Below are 21,243 nucleotides of genomic sequence, written 5' to 3'. Positions count from 1 at the left end.
AAATTAAATAGCACAGAAACATTTTTTAATGGAAAGCAACAGTTTTCTGTTGAAACACTCTCCCTATCCCAATTCCATTCCCTCTTGGCCATCTCTGGTTTGTCTTTCTAATGGTTTTTCTACATAAGGCTAAATAATATACTTAAACCTGCTTGTGGAATTGTTAACCTAAATTATATCCTTTGACTCCTTGCTGTGAAATTTGAGGATGTAGTTTATTTGCCTGCTCTTCCTTTCTTTTCCCTCTTCCCAGTCAAGGATAGTTACATTTCTTTAAAAAAAAAAAAAAAACGAGAGAGTACTGATTGTCTTTCTAAACTATTTAGTCTATATATGTAAGCCGCTATTAATTATTCCTTCAAATTTCAGCGGTATTCCTTGGCTCCCTACTTTGTAAAGTGGGGATATTAACACTTTTGTTCTTTCCATCTACTCACAACCATCCCCTGTCCATTTTTAGTTGGTTTCTGTTAGCCACACTTAACTTTGCATCTTCAAGGTTAATAACATATATATTGTGTACTGCAACTACAACCTGTCTTCTGTGCTTTATCTGTAAGTAGAAGACCAATAAATTATCTGTAGATTTACCCAACAGGGTGTTAGGATTGGATTTCCTGCAAGTCCAATGTCATGATCGCACAGCCACCCAATGAGTCTTGGCATTTAGGCAAAATAGATCAAATCTCTTTTTTCAATCCCTTAATGTCTGTTACTTTATTAAACTTATTTCAGATTTTAGTTTCTTTCCTATTTGATCTGTAGTTTTCTCATACAGGTGTTTTTCTTTTGGGATTTCTGTCTTTTTTCCCTTGAATGATGTGTCTTTATGTCCGTGTATGTCTGCAGCTCCTCTTGACCATCTCAGCCTGCTTGATTTACACCACCTGCTTTGTCTTCCAGAAGCACACTGAAATTTCTCATCCATTGGTGACCACCCCCTTCTCTTTGCTATTTATTCCTTTTTGTCCCACCTGTGGCAAAACCTGTGCCCCACCTTATTTAATTGTGTGCCATATGTACCTCATATGCATATTAACACATCTTATCACCCGTATTAGAAGGAAAGCTAATGTTTTAAAAATAAGAGATCATGGAATTTATCCTAGTTAGCCTCTTCATTTCATAGGGCAGAAAACTGAGGCCTAGAGAGAAAGCAGGTGTGAGCAGTCTTTTCCCCCAAGAACTCTAAATTAGCAGAATTAAAATGAAGATTTTTGGGGGGCTTTACATCTGTTAGTCTTGCTCTGCTTCGTTATGTCTCCCCAGCCTTGAATCATCGTGTTGAGAGGTGAAAATTAGATCTGTAGCATGCAGTTCATTTGGGAAGTTGGGGCCAGTCATCCTGGAGGAGTCGCACCAATTCTGACAGCTTTGTTTGTTGTCTTGAAAAAGACATAGAATGAAGTTGTTTGAGAATTTTTTTTGTTCAGAGTCTTGTTTTTTATGGTACTTTACTTAACTGTCATCCATATAATACCGATAACTACCAGAGAGCAGGCAGCCAGCTGTTAAGTCTAATAGTTTAAAACCAAGGCAAAGGAGAAGAAATGGCTTTGAGAATTAAAAAAAAAATTTAGTTTTAGAAAGCCTACGGTTAAGGGAGAAGCAAGATGGCGGAGTAGAAGGACGCTTGTAGCTCACCCTCTTCCACAAATACACCAAAACTCACATCTACGGACCTACTCAGCCAACCAGAGCACCTGCTGGACTCCGACAGAACATCGCCCTCTCCGAAAGACAAAGACGCCAAAAATCTGGTAGGAAAAAAGGAAAAAAGAAAGAAGAAAAACCAAAACAGTGCGGGACTGATCCTGCGGGGAGGGAGCAGCAAAGGAGGACTGGCGCTCTTTCGCTGGGTACCCCCTTCTCCAACGGAGAGGCCAGTGGGACGGAGGGGGAACCTCCAAGGCTCAGATCTGCCCCGAGCACCCCTTGACCAACAGAACTGAGTTAAATGGGCACAAAGGGTCCCCGCAACACCCAGCCCGAGAAGTGGGCCCACAGCTGGGGCTGGGGCAGGTGGCCTGAGCTGGATGGAGGACGGGGGCAGCTGCACTGAGGTGGCCCCCGGGGACTGCAGGGTGCTGTGTGCCGTGGCTGGGAGGGGAAATGGAGCAGAGCAACCTCGGTCCCCCATAAATTGCAAAAAAGCAAAGCAACACGGCTGATGTGCCCTAGGGGGAGGGGCGCCATAGCCTTTGTCTCCTCAGACCTGCGCCGCCGTTACTGGCACTTCTCGTGAGAAGAGAGGCGGGGCTCAGCCACAGCTGCCATATTCTCCTGTGTGCAGCGCCTCGGTGGGGGCGGGGCCAAGACCTGAATCTGCACCCGGGGGCTCCACAACCTCCTAGGCAGGACTCAGACTTGTCTACAGCTGGAGGCAGATAGAATCGTTCTGCCCTGGCACCTAAGAGAACTCGCCCCGCCAAGACAAACGAGCTGAGATTTGGCATGGAGCAGAGGCGGGGCCGGTCCGCAGTCTTCCCCGAGCCCACCTTCAGAATGCCGTCCCGAGGCGGAGCAGGCAGCTGCACAGAGCAGTGGAGTGACCAGCGCCGGGAAAGGGTGGTCGGCAACCCGCTTTCCTGGCAGGAATGCAGCACCTGACCACGGTGCTGGGAGGGGGCACGATCCGCCCACCTGCCTCCCCCAACTGCAGCATCTGACTGCAGCATTGGGAGGGGGAGTGACTCGCCCCCCCCACTGGATAAGAGCTCAGCACCTGACCCAGTGTTGGGAGGGGGCATGATCTGCTAGCCGACAGCCACTGGGAGCAGCACAGAAGAGGGCTCCAACAGAGGGCCTCTGGAAACAGCAAGCTGAGTTTGCGAAATAGGGCGAAGACACAAAGACCTCTCAATAAAATCATTAAGAGCACAGCGTCTCCAGGAGAACTAGATAACTGATACTCCTTAAGCCACAGTGCCAGAGAGATATGAGCAATATGAAGAAGCAGAGGAACCACTCCCAATTAAAAGATCAAGAGAAATTTCCTGAAAGCACAATCAAGGAAATAGACATTGATGCCCTGCTAGATCAGGATTTCAAAAAAGGAGTGATCAAAGTACTGAACGAACTAAAAGAAATAGTGTTTAGAGATATAAAATATGTCAAAAATGAAATAGAAGCTACAAAGAAGAACCAAGTAGAATTGGTAAACTCACTTGCTGAGATGAGAGCTGACCTAAAGGCTGTACAAAGCAGGCTAGAGAATGCAGAGGAACGAATAAGTGACCTAGAAGACGGGACAACAGAAAGCACCCAATCAGAATGGCTGAGAGAAAAACAAATAAAAAACAATGAAAACAATATAAGGGACCTAGGGGATGATATAAAGCGTGCCAATCTATGCATAATAGGGGGTCCAGAAGGGGAAGAAAGAATAAAGGGGATTGAAAAGGTATTTGAAGAAATCATGACTGAAAACTTCCCAAACCTAAAGGAATCAGATATCCATGTACAGGAGGCTCAGAGGGTCCCAAACAGGAAGAACCCAAACAGACCCGCACCAAGACGTATCATAATCAAGATGGCCAGAGTCAAGGATAAAGAAATGATCCTAAAGGCAGCAAGAGAAAAACAAAGAGTGAGTTACAAGGGAACTCCCATAAGGCCCTCAGCTGATTTCTCTGCACAAACACTACAGGCCAGAAGGGAGTGGCAAGATATATTCAAAGTCCTGAATGAAAAAAAAGATACAGCCTAGGATACTCTATCCAGCAAGGCTATCCTTTAGGATAGAAGAGAGAAAGAACTTCACAGATAAGCAAAAACTAAAAGAGTTTACCCACACTAAACCCATGCTAAAAGAAATATTGACAGGTCTACTCTAAATAGAAAAGAAGCAGGCTGCTACAAAAATGAGAAACTCATAACTGGGAAAGAGATAACTGCCATGAATTACAAAAAGAATAAACACAAAATTGTAAAAGAAGACATCTAAATCATTAAGAGTGGGAGAGGGAAGCAAGGAAATCCATTGTGGAAAGCAGTATGGAGATTCCTCAAAAGACTAGGAATAGATTTAACATATGACCCAGGAATCCCGCTCCTGGGCATATATCCAGAAGGAACCCTACTTCAGAATGACACATGCACCCCAGTGTTCATAGCAGCACTATTTACAATAGCCAAGACATGGAAACAGCTTAAATGTCCATCAACAGATGACTGAGTAAATAAGAAGTGGTATATTTATACAATGGAATACTATTCAGCCATAAAAACCGACAACATAATGCCATTTGCAGCAACATGGATGTCACTGGAGAACGTCATTCTAAGTGAAGTAAGCCAGAAAGAGAAAGAAAAATACCATATGAGATCGCTCATATGAGGAATCTAAAAACAAAACAAAACAAAACAAAACATAAATATAAAACAGAAACAGACTCATAGACATAGAATACAAACTTGTTGCCAAGGGGGGCGGGGGTTGGGAAGGGACAGACTGGAATTTTATTATGCCAACTAGATAAACATGATTATACTGTATAGCACAGGGGAATATAAACAAGGTCCTGTGGTAGCTCATAGCGAAAAAAAAAATGTGACAATGAATATGTTCATACATAACTGAAAAATTGTGCTCTACACTAGAATTTGACACCACATTGTAAAATGACTATTACTCAATAAAAAATGTTAAAAAATAAAAAAATAAAATAAAATATGGATGCCTGTACCCTAAAAAAAAAAAAAAAGAAAGCCTGCGGTTAATACATGAACGACAGTTAAGAGGTTGCTTAGTCTTACAAAACAGTATAACACTTAGCCTTTGTGTATGTATATAGGAGTTAGATGCAGTTAAAAATAAAAAGTGAACACATGAGGGCGAAAACATGTTTGTAAAAAAACGTTCTTTTTTTTTTTTTTCATGAAGCTCACACAATTACATTAAAATAATTATCTACGTATTATTAGGATAGTTCCAGCAAAAGGAGTTTTAGTAAGGCTTATTGAACTCGAAAGCTGCAACCCTCTGCGGCCTGGAGGCTTCTGGGAAGACTACCATTTATATTTTGCTAGCAGTTTCAGGTATTGGAATGAGATCCTGATAATCCTTTCTCCACCAACTGATTGGCTCAATCAGGATGCTTGGATTCAACTTAATATGATCATCTTTGCATCACATATGGGGTATTCTAGTGCAAATCAGAAGTTGGAGTGATCTGTACATTGTGTGGCCAACGTTTCCAGTTTAAACTAGAAATTATGGTTAGTGTTACCAGTGGTTGAATGAAGTTTTAGCTTCCAAGTCATAGTGTTGCCTCCACAGGCTACACATGTCGACAGTGGCCAGTCTCGTCACTCTGTAGGCGCGTTGCCGAACACGTGGCAGAAATTTCTACTTTGTTGGTATTGTATGTGATGATTTATACAGTGCTTCAAATAAAAAGCATACAGATGGGAAATATTAGTGTAAAAGTGTAACATTTTAATGGAATATTAAGAGAGTGAAGACATTTTAATGTAACTTTCTTTGTCTTTATTTTAAAGAATTCAGAAGGAACTTGCAGAAATTACATTGGACCCACCTCCCAACTGTAGGTAAGTACTTATGGATTTATTTATTTGTATCTTTTGCAGAAGATATAATTGAATTGTTGGTCTGATGTGCAACTGTGGTTGTAGTCAGATTAATTGGTAAAAACATCATGTGGTTTGGACTTAAATGACTGTGGAAGATAGTGGTAGTGATTGTCTCTGTGCAGAAATGAGATATTCAGCAAGAATGTTTGTGGTGGTAGCGTGGAATTGCCAAAAAAGAAGTAATGCAGAAACAATAAGATGATGAAATTATAGGGTGACAAATACAATGATCGTTTAGTGGAAGAAGTGTTGGGGTTGTAAATGATTTGTTTAATGATGGAATAATAGTATGACTAAAATATTTGTTATTTGATAATTGTTCAGTTGTTATCTTGTTGGAAATTGATTTTTTAAAGTGCATTAAACAGTTTCTTCATGGTTTACATTATTTCTTATGTCATTGGTCGTGGCTAAGTAAGAATGGGTAATTGGAGGCAGTGGTGTTAAATTTTAAGCACTTTCTCCTTTATGACCACAACCCTGAATTTTCTGGTCAGAGCTTACTTACAGGAAGTTAAAGTGTGCGCCTGGAAATAGTTAATGATATGCAGGTTCATAGAGGAAGTGGAGAGAAATAATCTACTTTATACTATCTTGGTGCAGTAGTTGAAAGACGGTGTTTGGCTATTTTAAGGTATTTCTTTCTTTTTTTGATATGAGGTCAGTATTGGAACCAGGCCAACATGGAGTTTTATAGTTTAAATTGGTAGGCTTGTGCATTAAAGGTGAGAGGGCAGATTTCCAATATTGAATGCAAGTTTGAATGCAATATTGAATGCATTATTTGGTATGATTTATGATTTTACCAATCTTATTTTTATATGTAAGCAAAGATAGCAACTCTCATTATTAATGAAAGTGAAAATATTGCAGATGGCTGGTGTGGCTGGTTGACAACTATTTTGTATAGGGAAGATTCTAATAAGACTTGATGTTTGTGGTGAATTTAATATGGTTCTTTACATAAGAGTCATAAATGGTATATAAACTTGCAGTAATAATGTTCAAAGACTGTTTCACTCAGCTAGAACAAATCATTCTTTGTTAGGTAAAACTGTTGAACAGTTAAGAGTTTTCTGTCACCCTTAAGACTGTGTTTCATCAAAGCTGTTTCAGATGGCAGACTGGTGTTTAGGCTTTGGTAGCCAATTCATATAAGTGGATTGATTTGTGGAAAAACTTCAGTTTGAATTAAACTTAAAATCCCTTGTTTCTTAGGATAGCATTTGTTTTAATGGTTTGAATTTTTAAAAAATAGGCTTTTATCACATATATTATTTTTGTTTCCTTTTTACAAACAACTGAACTGGAAAATATGTGAACTTAATTTATACACTTACTTGCTCAAATTTTGACAACAGATTATTGGCAAAATAAACTAACTGCTTTTGAAAAATGAGCTTATTTAAGGCTCATTTTTGATAAATGAAATCCACATATAATATCATGTGATGATTAGACTGTTTGCAACTTTACTATCAGATATGTTATTTTCTAATGCGTTAGTCTAATTTAGCCACAGATAATGATTTAACTTTGATTAAACCAATATATTATAAACATGCATGAAAACTTAAGAGTCTGAGGAAAGGAATTAGAATTATATAATGGTAACTACTTAGATAAATGAAAACATACCAGAGATCTATTTAATGTAAAAAAGAGAAGTTTACCTATGGTGTCATCTGAAATTTGGGGATTTACTTTTTTGTTGAGCCTTAGTTAATGTGTCATTACTGGTTATGTAAGCTCTTTATAAATAATGCAAAATATACGTAATAATTTTCATTTTTAAATGTAGCCGTCACATATAATAAGCCCTGCAGACGGTTTCAGGAGAGATAGCTACTTAGTTGTATTTTTTCCCCACAGTGTTATTGAGATATTGACATGGAAAGATACCTCCTTTGGTTAATTTGTTGGCTTATGGGAATTTGTAATGAAGTTCTTTAAACAGTATGGAGATTGCATAGCTAGTTTGCTTTAGAAGCAAGGTCTACTGGTACAGTGGCTTTGGCTCCTTTTATTGATCCTCAAGTAGTTGATTGGACTGATCAGAGATAAAGGTCATATCTACCTCCATTGTACGTGGTACTCCCCTTTTGCAAGCAGAAGGCCCTCTAGGCTGTGGCTAGTGGGGATGTGGGGTGAGTTCCACATTCCCTGTGTGCTTGTGCTGCTTGATACAGACGTTCAGTGTGCTTGTCAAGTGGGTTACTGTGGTCTTTGGATTTTTTGGTGTCAAACATTTGATTGTGGTTTATAGTAAATCTCCCTGTCTGTATTTCAGTGAGAATGTGGTTACTATCTTGAGAAAGAGAAGTTAGAGAATAATTTTAGTTTGGTTTATTTTTGGCACAAAACAAACAGTGCTCTTGTGGTTGATTTTAAAAGCTCTGTGCTGCCTTCATGTATGTCCTAATGACTATAATGAATTAATTTATAGAAATGTGGTAAATTAAAGCCATCTGCCTAATAGAAAGAGTCAGAATTCCATTCACCTAGTACTCCCTTTGTGTATTGCCTTTCCTGGGACACCTGCCTCTCAAAATCCTACCTTTTGGTTGCTTGGGTAGTTATTAACTCACTAGCACAGATAAGGCTTGTGTGTGAGGATTGTGGATTTAGGCAATCAGAGGGGAGAGGATTTTATCTATTAGTTGTCTCCATGAGGGTGAGTGTGTATCACATTCCACCTGGAGTGGTTTATTCTTTTTTCCTGGAACCTTAAGAAGCTAGTCCAGCCTGGTTCTGTGTGTATGTCATGTTAGAGATGGGACCTCAGAATTTCCGTTCATCTCTTATGTGATGTCCGGTCAAGCAACTGCTGGGTTCATATTGAAGCAGATGGCATGTGGTTGTCCTCTCCTGTAGTATTGTTGAAGATCTTTTCAGGTTTTGAATGAACTTAAATATTTTAAAAGAGCATCCACAAAATAATGTGATAATAGGTTAAATTATTTCTTCTTATAGGAAACACATGCCTGTACATCTTCTGGTTTTCTTTTCACATTTTTTGTTGTCCTTGAGGTAAAAATGCAATAATACAGTTTTTTTAAAGCTGGGTTGAATTTTTTATATTATAGCATCAGAGTTAATGTTTAAAAACAAAACTTTATGGTATATCTAAGAAAAAAGTTTCTGTTGATAAAATCATAGCATGTGTAGGGCCATAGGCTTAGAAAGGTGTACATAATTTGGGTGAAACTTGGTTATATACTTAGAGTATTCTCTATAGAAAGTAGAATACATTTTTCTTGGCCTTGGTGTTTATGATTGGTAACATAATAGACCCATGACATTTGCAGGGTGCCATCCAGAGGCCTCTACAGATCCATAAATGTTTTCATGACCCCGCTGAGTTGGAGGTGTTAGGCTGTTGGCTAGAGTTGCTCACAACCTCAGTGCCCTGCACACCAGCTTAGCTTGTACACAACTATGATGTGACTTTCAGGATTCTTCACAATTGTCAAAAACAGATCTTAAATCTGTAGTGTCCTAGTGTGTTCATTTCTATTTCCTTGGTGCTGGTGGAGAACTGGCAGCTAGCCAGAAACATTTTCAAATTAAAAATTTTTGTTATCCAAAGGATAACCTGTTTCTCTGTATTGCAGAGAAGTTAAATCCAAAGTTTATTATGATCTGATAATGCCCAAGTTTATGTTAGCTTTATGAGCATGGAAATGACAGAGGTCCTTATTACTTTTTGAAAGTAGTTTGACTATGGTAAAATGATTCATTTTGATTTTGACTTTTGATTTAGTAATTGAGCAGATAATAGGAGAAAATACTACAAAAGAGGGTGTGCTTCAGTTACACTAGCAGTTTTCACTTTTTATTGCTGTTTCAATGATCTCATTGAGCACAGGCTCTGCTTTATTTTTTAATTGTAACAGCTTTATTGAGATACAATTTAAAATGTAAAATTCAGTGCTTTTAGTGTATTCACAGAGTTTTATACCCAGAATAGTCAATTACACATTTTGATCAAACAAATCAATTTTACATTTTGATCACACTAAAAAGATACACCATACCTTTTATCAATCACTCTTTCCCTCTTTCCCAGTTTTACCACCATGGAGCCCTGGGCAACTATGAGTCTACTTTCTGTCTCTATAGATTTGCCTCTGGACATTTTGTGTAAATGGAATCATACAATATGTGGTCTTTTGTGACTGTCGGGTTCTTTCATAAAGCATAATGTTTTCAGGTTTCAGCTGTATTGTAATGTTCATCAGTGTTTTACTTTTTTTTTTGCCTCTGAATAATATTGCATTGAATGGATATGCTACATTTTATTTGTCCATTCACTAGTTCATGGACATTTGGGTTGTTTCCACTCTTTGGTTATTGTGAATACAACTGCTGTGAACGTTTGTGTACGAAGTTTTTTGTGGACATTTGTCTTCATTTCTCTTGGATAGATACCTAGGAGTATTGCTGGGTCATATAGTAATTATGTTTAACCTTTGGGGGAGCTGCCAGACTATTCCAAAGCGGCTGTACCATTTTACCTTCCTACCAGTAGTGTATGAGAATTCCAGTTTCTCCACAACCTTGGCAGTTGTTATTGTCTGTGTTTTTGATGATAGCCATCCTGGGAGGGGTGAAGAATTATGTCATTGTGGTTTTGATTTGCATTATTCTGTTGAATAATGATGATGATTACCATCTTTTCATATGCTTATTAGAGATTTTTGTATCTTCTTTGAGGAAATGTGCATTCAAATTCTTTGAGTAGTTTAAAATTGAGTTTTTGTCTTTTTGTTGTTGAATTGTAAGTGTTCTTTATTTATCTTGAATACAAGTTCCATCAGATATATGGTTTGCAAATATTTTCTTCCATTTTGTGGATAGTGTTTTCACTTTTTTAATAGTGACCTTTGAAGCTTTAAAGTTTTAAAATTTGATGAAGTCCAATTTTTTTCTTTTGTTGCTTTGTGTATTTAGTATCATTTTAAAGAAACAATTGCCTAACCCAAGAGTAAGATTACACCTACATTTTTCTAATAAGAATTTTTTAGTTTTAGTTTCTGTATTTTGGTCTGTGATCCATTTTGTATGTGGTGTGAGGCAGAGGTCCAACTTCATTGTTCATCTTTTGGATACCCAGTTGCTGAAAAGACCATTTCCCCCCTACAGTTGTCTTCATATCCTTACTTGAAAAATCAATGGATCATAAATGTGAAGGTTTATTTCCGAACTCTTAATTTTATTCCATTGATCCATGTCTGTTCTTAATATAATCTTATCTTAATCTAATCAAGACTATCTACCAGTCTTGATTACTGTACTTTGTAGTAAGTTTTGAATCAGAAACTGTAAGTCCTCTAACTGATGTACTTTTCATTGTTTTAACTCATTAGTTAAAGCATTCCTGGAAAAGAAGAGGCCGTGACTGGCATAAACCTCACCACTGTCTCACCTTTCTGTTGACAAGAGCCATTTAATAGAGGAAAATGTACTTTCCAGATCACAGTAACTGAACCAGCATATAGGGAAAATGCGTGTGGGGGTTAACATTTTTCAAAGCTATATCATAAAACAGGAAGGCATTGAGATAGAAATTGGGGACAGTGTCTATATAGATGTGATCTCTACCAAGAGCTACCAGTGCAAAAATCTTAATTATTATTACTGATTGTTTTCCTTTTTGGTCATTACAGCAATATTTATATAGCATTTTATAGTTTTTAATGGATTTTACATATATGATGTCATTTAGTCTTTTCAGCCACCGGTAAAACTCCTGAGGTTCAGTAACTTGCGCAGGGCTTCACAACTAGAAATGGTTGATTTGGATTTAAACCCACATTTTCTGATCTTTCATCTTTTATTTTTCCACATGTGTGACTAGATAGAGAAATATGTTTAAAATTTTCTGGCTAGCTATTTGTGGTTCAGTTAAGAAAAAAAATCAACATACTAGGCATTCTAAGATATCATTTGTACTATGGTTCATTTTTCTGAATCCCATGGTATGATATTTAGTTGGAACATTTTGAAAATTAATTGTTTGAATATAGTGATTTCTCTGACACTCTCATGTGTGTGTGTTTGTGTGGGTATATGTGTTAGTGTTATGTTATTACTGTCACTTGTCCAGGTAAAGGATTTCTTTACATTTGACAGTTAAGTCAGTGGCTGCATATGTCTGCAGTTTTAATGCCAAACTGTTTTCCCCTGTTACTCAGCCTGACTCTAGGTCATGTTCCCCTACACTTCAGTATGTATTGTGGTAGGACAAGTGTAGGCTACAAGAAGATATCCAGGTGAAGATCTGGTTATAACTGATTGAGAGATAAGACATATAGGTGCTTAGAGAACCAAGGCCAGGAAAATGATGGTACTATTGACAGAAGCTGCCAATACCTGTGGCCTCTGCACATCTTAAAATTGATAATGCTTCCCTCTCTACTTTGATTGCCGTGAAACTAATAGCCTTATTTACTCTTGGACCTTAGTAATTAACTGCATTTTGTTTAGAAACCTCAACTCTGGTTGTATGTTATTTTTTTACTCTTTTTTCCTCACCTTATATCAGTTCTTCATTTTGTACTTTCTTATTACATAAAAAATTTTAAGCCACTTCAGAGTCTTTGTGGAGCAAGGCAGATTACTAGTAAGTAAACAATATGAATAACTGAAAGGTGATGTAAGCATGTATTTGTAGCAGGATGCTGGAGAGCCTCTTATGAGGGGTCATTAACATGATGAAATTAAATATACGTTGAGGGCCCACGTTATTTGGATACTGAATTACTCATATCCATCTCTCCTTTCTTTACTACAGATAGTCGAGGAATTTTTACTCACTCCTTTGCTGAAGCATTGAGTGATTTTGCTTAGACTTTACAAAGATGAGTCTTTAAGGAACATTTGAATTGCACTAAGTGGTTAGAACAGCTAAAGATTGTTTGAAGTAGCACCTGTGTTGGAGTAGCACCTGCGTTGGAGTAGCACCTGTGGGCCGGATGGCTGCAGAGTTGGAGTGTGTGTACGAGTGGCTAGGAATGAGGAAGCCTGGGCCTACCTTGTGTTCCACTGGCAGTTCAGAATTTCAGGAATTTCAAACTTGTTTATATTCTCATTTCCGTATCTTCTTTTATGATATTTGGTGTGCACTCCTTCCTTACTGCCACGAGTATATGTATGGTTTTCTTTTTGCCTTTACGTCAAGGCTCACTTTTCACCTGGGGCACAACCAACACAGAGCTGTAAGGGGTTGTTACTTCACAGGGTGAACTTTAGGTGTAATTGTTTGCTGTTGGCGTACCTTTACTTTAAAATTGGACTTGGGGAAGACATAAGTCAATAAAATTGCCAGGGAAATTCCTTACTTTCTTACTTCAAGATGTTACTTTTTTATATCTACCTTTAACCATAGATTTTAAAAATATTTATTTCATAATGAAAGAAAATGGTGAGTGATAAAGTGAGTTTAGTGACCATAATTTGTGTCTCTGATATGTCATTTTTTCTAATCTTTGTTGCCTTAAGAACAGTACAAGAATGTGTCTGGAAAAACATGTATTAAATGATCACATTCAGATTGTATTTTATAACAGCAGCAGAACATTTTATCACTTATTTTAGTTTTCCCAGTTTTATAACTGGTTATTATTTCATATTTATTACTCACATACTTTAGATAGAAAGTGTCATATTACTCTCTAACATGTAATATTTTAATTTCTATAGCTATTTTATGCTTAAAGATGTCCTGAAAACTATTCTTTAGTACACACAAAGCATTTCTTTACAGTGATTATTACATTCTTTGGCTTAAATCTCTTTTATCAACTAGGAATTATTGCAGATACCAAGTAAGACTTTATTTTGTTAGTAATTTTTATTTTGAGAACAGTATAAATTTGGATTTTTAAATTGAATGTTGCCAAAATTTGCTTTTTGACTTTGTTTTTTGTAAATGTTCATTTAGAACTGTTTATTTAGACTGTCCACATACTTTAGGTTAGGGACTTGATGGAATGCCTTTAAAGGTATAACTAATTACATTTTTATGTGGAAGCAGCACATTATTCTAAAATGTGTCATACAGTCACGTAATAGGCTAAAATTCACTTTCTCATCCAGCACATAGCAGGTAGACTCTCTTTCCACTGTCTCCTACATGGAAGATGAAGCCTAGTAATGCTCTGAAATCACCACGAGGAGAGGCAGAGCCCTCGTACCAGAAGTTCCTGCCTTGGCACCTGCCATTCTGTCCACCTTGAACCCAGCACTCCTTGCTCCCACCCCCCATTGTACAGCCCCTTTACCTGTTTTATCCACTTGGGTGAGAGCTCTTTCTTTAATCTCTGTACTTAAAGTTTTAGCATTTAGTTGATGTTCAGTGTACCTATGAATGAATAAATACAGTTAATTATGCTAGCGGCTAAGAGTTATTGAATGCTTCCAGTGTTCAAGGCAGGGTACTGAGTGCCTTAACTTAACAGCGTTATCTTATTTAATCTTCATGACAGTCTTTGAGGTAGATGCTAGTGTTAGACTGTATTTTATGGGTAGGAAGACAGGCTGAGAGAGGTTAAGTAACTTGTTCAAGGTCACACAGAAAGGAAGAGTCAGAACTAGGATTTCAGCCTTGGTATTCCTGACTTCAGAGCCTAGGTGTTTTGGGGGACTTGCTATGCTGTCTTCCTTTTGCAAAATGGGTACAGGTGAATCAATCCAGAGCAGCGCTTCCCCAGCGGGACTTGCCGTCACAGTGAAAGTGTTGTGTCTGTCATCCAGTGCAGTAGCTCCTGGCCCCTGCTAGTGGCTGTTTAGTACTTGAAGGTGGCCAGTCTAGCTGAGTAAGTGAGTTTCTAATTTTACTTAATTTAAATTTGGGTAACCCTATGTGACTAGTAGCTACTATATCACATAGCACAGATCTAGAAAAATAAGAACTTCTTAAGCTTAAACTTACGCTTAACTTCAGTTTTGGGTTAAGAGTAAACTACCAGGTCATTTTAACCTTTTAAAAGAGTGTTGATAGTTATGTATTTATTTGTCTCCCTCCTACCACTGTTACATTCTACGCCCCAGGGACTGCTAAATACTGTTATTTTTTTTTACAGCATCACACACAGTGCCCTTAATTGAGAAAAGGCCCTTGAAAATATTAATATTGTAAAGTATTGGTTAAATATTTATTTTTTACTTTTTAACAAAATGAGAGTGATATTGAAACCATTGTTTTTAGATAGACATACAGGATATTGAACCTGGAAAGCTTATGGTATGGCACTCTCCAGTCCAGAGAGAAAACACCAGTTCTCCAAAGATGTGCAGTTCAGTGACAGAGCCAGGTCCAGCATTCAGCTCTGACAGGTCACTGTGCCGCTTACTTCATTGACAGAATGAGCATGTTTTATACAGTTAGAAAATTGAGATACTGTTAGTATAAACAAAGAAAACTGGGAATTCTTACCCATGATCATGAAGTACGTATGAAAGAAATTGGGGTTATCTTGTCTGGGGAAGTGAGAGGTCATAATAGCCATGCCTAACTGTTTTCAGGGCCATAAAATGGAAGAGAGGTTAATCTTATTCTGCGTGATTTCAGGGGGCAGAACTAGCACTGCTGTGTTCAATTAGAAGGAAACCATTTTTTTTCCTGATAAAAGTTTTCATCTTCATTCAGAGCTGTCCAGAGAAATAGTGGATGACTTCAGGAGGTAGTATGTGCCCGTCTGTGGAGGAATTAGAGATGAATCCGTTTGCTGTGTCAGAGGGATTTCTGGGTGTCACATGCAGGGTAGTCCTGGACTGGTGTTTCCCAGCTGGTAGGCCCCGGACAAATCAAGCGTATTTTTATTAACTTTTGCTCTTCATGCATGGATGGTGACTCATTTTCCCTCTTTTCTTCTCCTTGGGGACTATTGTATGTCATATATGTAGTTTATTGGCCTGGCTATTTTAGTAAAAAAGCCTGTTTACTTGTTACCAGTTCTGTGTATGAGTTATTAAGTGAGACTTTTATTTCCTTCTTTATTTACAACTTTCAAATTTATAAGAAAATAATGATACATGAAGAACATGAGGAATAAGAGCCTGGTGTGGGGTTTAGGGGCATAAACTGATACGCGTCAGTTTCATAGGTCCCAGACCGTTGCATGTTGTTTCATAAGCTCTGCTTATCTGACATAGTCATGAAAGAAAAATTTTATTGTTAATCAGGTGCTAACATGAATTGACTGAATCATCTAGTGCAAATCTTTTGAATATTCATTTGGTTCAGTATACATACCTTCAAGTCTATCAAACTATGTAACAAACTGTTTGGAATCCTCATGGTTTCCCTCTGCTCCCTTTGGTCTTGGAGAATTTATTGGCTTCCTTAGAAATTGAATAAATACTAACGAAGAAAATATGTTTTATTTGGGTTGCGTTTTTTCTGACATGGTTTTTCCATGAGCCAGAAATCTTAGAATTAAAAGAAAATTCAAGGTTTTAAAGATTTCAAATGACAGGCTATGCTAAAGAAACTACCACTGCTCTCTTCACATGCATGTGGACCACCTGTTTTATTTACGATCTTATTAAGAGATACTTATTTTAAAACTTTTGTCCAATCTTATGAAAAGATGACTGTCACGTCTGTAGGCCAGGGCAGAATTCTGTGGCCTGCTGTGTTAGATAGAGCAGAATGATCTGAGACCTGCGTACAAATGATGAACTGGAAGAAGGTGGCAGATTCAGCTGCACATGCTGGAGGGAAGCCCTTGCCGGAAGCAGGAAAGGTTTCTGAAGAGTGGCAACCCTGCTTCTTGCTTCAGCAGTTGATGTTTTGGTGTTAGCCTCAAGTCAGCAGGAGATGGAGCCCAGCCCATGCAGTCTTTGGATTCCACATGGTCGGGGAGTGAGCAGAGCAGTCTGCAGGAGGGGTACTAGTGCTGGCCCGAGCCTCAGGCCGGAGACAGAGGTTTAGAACCTGAGAAGGTAGGGCCATAGGGGCTTGGGAGGCAGGCCTCCTCAGCTCAGGTGGGCGGGATTGGAGCGGAGAGGTCCCTCTCAGCTCTGTCTGAGTTAGCTGTCAGATCCCCCAGGATAAGAGGGAAGACTTGTCTGCTTTGCAGGCCCTTGTGCATCACTTCAGTAAGTGCCCTGCCACTGCTTGACTTAGAAATGGTGTTAAGCAGTGCTGTGGTCCGACTTTGCAAACAGCTGGAATCTGAGGTGGGGGAAAGGAACAGACACATTTTAAGAGGGGGCAAAGGAGTTAAATTTACAATCCTGTTGTATTGGTATCAAATTCTTTAGAAATTTTTTAAGTTTTTAAAAATTTTAAAAGTTCATAGAAGAGATGTTTTGTCTTAATACATTGAAACAAAACCTTGTGCATTTTGCTTTAAATTTGAGTGAGGATAAGGCACTTCTGGCACCACCCAAGTGGCCTGGACTTAATCTAAGTGGCTTTAGTTATTGTGGTACCAAAAGAACTTCATTATAAGTTAGCTTTGCCCAAAAGGTAAAATGAACCCCACAGTGTTACAAGTAGTCTTCAGTATTTGTGTAACAGACTTACTCTGTTGTTAATTAACTGTATTAATGGGAAATTAATAACTTACTATGTGGTATAAGGTGAAAATAGAGTATTTAAAAACCATGGAATATGAATTACAGTGTTCTGAATAATAGAGCGAACAAAGTGTTTTAAGTACTAAATTCATGGTAACCTCACCAAATATGTAAATAAGGGTGTTATCAAACATTTAGTAAGTGTTTATCAAAGTGATCATATGGTAGTTATCCAAAACTGATTCTCCTTCTTCAGGTTATATACGGGCCAGATGTGTCCAGCTTTTAAATCTGCCGAGCCGTTCTTCCAGTTTTTGAGCTCACCAGAGAAGTGGGCCAGTGGGTTGGTTACTGACAGAGAAGTAGAGTTGTACGTGGTTTCTGATGTCATCATTCTCCATATTTGAAATAACCTGTTATCCCTTTTCTTGCTGTCATTTTAGGAAGTCAGGGGTTTGGACTGGGACAGGACCAAGTTGAGTATAGCTTTGTAATTAGCCAGTTGGGGACTCCTGACTGGATTTTGGAGATAGTAAATTTTGGCTTTCTCTGTGGCAGGTGGTCAGAGATGGACATTAGTTTGACACATGTACATTCAGGTGGACATATACTTGTAAAATGCACCCAGTGTCCGTCAGCTTCTCCGTGGTCCAGCCCATCAGCTGGGGATCCAACTGGGAAGTTTTGACTAATCTACGAAGTGCAGACTGTATTTGAGTAAGCACACCTTTCTAGGTAAGAGATCGGGCAGGCTTAAATTGACATTTATGTGCTCACAGCATTAGTGTTACAAGTTAGGCGTGGTCAGGGACTGTGGGCATTGACACCCATAGTCTGCTGAAGACTTGGGAAGGAGGGGGTCTGCTGACATCTTGGTCCCTGTGGGCTTAGGATAAATGAGGGTCTCAGTTTCTAAGTGCTTATTAGAATTAGGGCAAGAGAGAGCAGAAATGCATTTTGCCACATTGTTAAGTGGTAGGAATTTGTCTCAGGGATAAGAATAACTTTCATGTTTGACAAAGCAGCTGGTCAGAGATTAATAGGGAAGCCTTTGAATAGGCTCAAAATGGTATTGGGCCCTGAGAAACAGCAAAATAAAACTATATTCTTGAATAAGAATATGTGAGATGCTGTTGTATTGAGAAAATAACTATTACTAGGTTAAGTGAATAATAAAAATAAGCTGGGTAGGATGCATTTTGAGGTTGATATTCATTTCACATTAAACACATTTTCTAAGGGCCTATTATGTGATCAGCCTTGTGCTGGGTACTGGGGGTGCAATTACAGACAAGACAAAAGTGTCTTCACCAGCCTATGCGTCTGTGAAGATACACTGGGACTTCTTGGGAAAAAAAAATCCAAAATGACCTCACGGGGAAGGGGCAATAAACAGACAAGTACAATGAAGAAACAAACAAGGGGTGACTTTGAGAGTGGGAGTCTACTTTTACTTTGGGTTTGGAAGGCTTTTCTTAAGGAGACGACGTCTAGACAGAGAAGTAAATTAGAAAAGATGTTCACTACGTGAGGTGTGGAGGACCCTTAATGTCACGACTTGTGCTGAGACTAAGGCAGACACGTGCTGTGGCGTTGGAGCTGGTGGGAGAGGTCTGGTGTGGCTGGAGTGACGGTGAGTGTGGAGTTTGCCCGGGTATGCTGGGGCACAAGGTAAGATTGCACAGTGAGCCTGGGGCCAGATTGAGCAGAGTCTGGCTTTTGTGAAGAGCGATCTGGCAGCTAGATTGGAGGGGCGGACAAGATTGGAGGCTAACACAGTCACCCAGGTGAGGTAGGTTCTGGACTTGGTGGCAGCAGTGGAGATAGAAAGCGGGTAAACTGAAGTGTATGTTTGATAGGAGAATCGGCAGGACTTGCTGATGGATAGGTGGCGGAGTTGAGGGGAATTTTAGAGGAATGGGAAAAATCAGGTCAGATTTGATTCTGTTGGGAAAATGGCGGTGCCTGTTCTTCGAAGGGGAAGATTTGTGGAGGGAAGTGGGTCGTGAGTTCTGTTTTGGAGGTATTCATTGTGAAATGTCTGTGAGCCATTCGAATGAAGATGTGAAACAGGCAGTTGAACGTGAGTTGGGCAGTGAAGAGCGGGAAATATCCATCTGAAGTTGTCATCATAAAGATACTTAAATCCACCAGAACTGATGAATTTATGTATGGAAAGGGAATGGAAAAAGAAGAGGACCAAGACTAAACTCTCTGAGACTGTGGCATTTGGAGATGGTAAAGGAGGAGGGGCCAGGAGGGGAGGCAGAAGGAGCTAGCCGCCCAGGGAGTAGGAGGAGGCAGGACAGAGGTCCCTGTGGGGCCGAGAGAGAGCAGGGGAGAGTACTCCGTTCTTGGTGAGTGTGTCTGCAATTGGCCATGAAGTTTTTAAGTGAACAAAAAAGTGGAATACTACAAAATTGTAGTTACTCTCACCACCAGGAAAGTAATAAGAATAGAGACTGTCAGGTTGCACTGAAGTTTCAAGAGTTTACAGTTTCTCTTATAATTTTCCAAGATTATGCATATTACTTATTCAACCAGTTTCCATATTTGGGCTCAAGAGGGAAGGCTTTACCCTTGGGAAGCCCGATGCTGCCCGTCTGAATGTTGTCTAGTCAGGCCGGGATGGCGTAGCTGGGGGCACTGTGAGAACTCGCAGCCCGACTCTGACTGTGGACTGGACACAGCCGGCTGTGCCTGAGTCATATCTGACTGTCTTTCTTCAGGCTAGTGTGCCTCTCACCGGAGAAGGAGGCATTGCCGGTAGCGTGTCTGGCTTTTGCATGCGTCTGGCTCCTGTTCTCTTGGGACATGCAATTACGTGTGGTCAATGTACATGCTTCATTTTTGCCACTGGGAAAGAGCTGTCAGGGATATTATGCTTGGAGAACAGCAGAGGCTACTGTTGAAGCCAGGGTTGGCATAGGTGTACTCTCAAACATTTCCTGTGCACGTGGGCCGTTCCTGCCTGCATCCTGTGTGTGCAGACGCCAGGCAGAGGGTTGTGGAGCCTTCCCTCTGAGGGTGCATCAGCACAGCCTTTTCTCCACTCCTTCCATCGGGATTTCCAGGCCTAGCTCAAAGGTCACCTTTGTTCTGTCATTTTCTCTGCTCTCAGTGCACCCCCAGCACGTGTGTCTTTGAGTTAGAGAGGCAGTCTTGCATGGTGGTTTCTTCCGAAGGGACTGCCTAGGTTTTATATATTTAACCTCTTTGTCTAGTTATATAATTTCTCTATCTCAGTTCCCCTGCCTGTAAAATCCCACTTGTTTGTGTGAGGATGACATGAGTTAATACATGTAAAGGTAGTGCCCGGCACATAAGGGCTAACACCGGTTAGTTGTTGATGAAGTTACTATTATTTAGAAGGGTTACGTGCATTTACCTTCATCTGTTTTGAGGATGATGAAGGCATATGACATATATAATTCACTATCTTCTCAATACGGTCTATTGCATATAATAGGTACTCAAATATTTTTGCAGTTGTTAAGGCAGAGAACTTCTGAATGCTTTATTTTTCTCTAAAAAGCTAAGCGTACACGTAAGTAAGTATCTTAGGTGTGACCCTAGATTGCTTGGTTGTTAGTATCTCTTGGTAAAGGTTGTTCGTTTTCGCTGGTATGTGGAAGTCTCATCAGCTGGGCTAGTGTCGGTGAAGAGAAGATGATGGGAAACATCATTAGGAGGTTACGTCGAACATTTTATCACTAAATTAACTTAATAGTTTTTAATGTTTACAAAACTCGTTAATTGAGGTTGTGTTTACTGTCAGCTGAAACAGCTTTTTCCCCTTAAAATATAATTTCTAGTTTTTTATGTTAATTACACTCAGTGTGGGGTACTTTGCATCATTCTCACAGGTATGTGAATCGTCTTAGTTCTTATGTCTTACAGCAAGACCTACCACCATCACTAGTTTTGTAGAATAATAGTTTTTGAAAGGTATAAGCTACTACTTAAGCTAAAAACATTCTATACAATACAGTTCTAAACAGGTTCTTAATATGTTTATTAAACATTCCTCCATGACGTGATTTGGTTTTAAGCTGTCATACAATTTCCTGGGATGGGAGGGGAAATTTTTTTTTAAGATAAACATTTTCTTTAGTGTTT

General features: G+C 39.2%; 1 protein-coding gene across 3 annotated transcripts in view; it reads left to right on the top strand.

The window, feature by feature from the left end:
• LOC102510161 (ubiquitin-conjugating enzyme E2 E2) overlaps positions 1 to 21,243 on the top strand; it is a 326,227-nt gene that overhangs the window by 10,761 nt on the left and 294,223 nt on the right. For all 3 annotated transcript variants that reach the window (XM_032488639.1, XM_032488643.1, XM_032488654.1), the window contains one exon: positions 5,503 to 5,553. In XM_032488639.1, the coding sequence (XP_032344530.1) occupies positions 5,503 to 5,553 (51 nt within the window). The remainder of the gene's footprint in view (positions 1 to 5,502; positions 5,554 to 21,243) is intronic.

Source organism: Camelus ferus, chromosome 1 (assembly GCF_009834535.1).
Source record: "Camelus ferus isolate YT-003-E chromosome 1, BCGSAC_Cfer_1.0, whole genome shotgun sequence".
Taxonomy (NCBI): domain Eukaryota; kingdom Metazoa; phylum Chordata; class Mammalia; order Artiodactyla; family Camelidae; genus Camelus; species Camelus ferus.
Note: the sequence above shows the minus strand (reverse complement) of the source record. Positions and strands in the feature narration are given on the sequence as shown.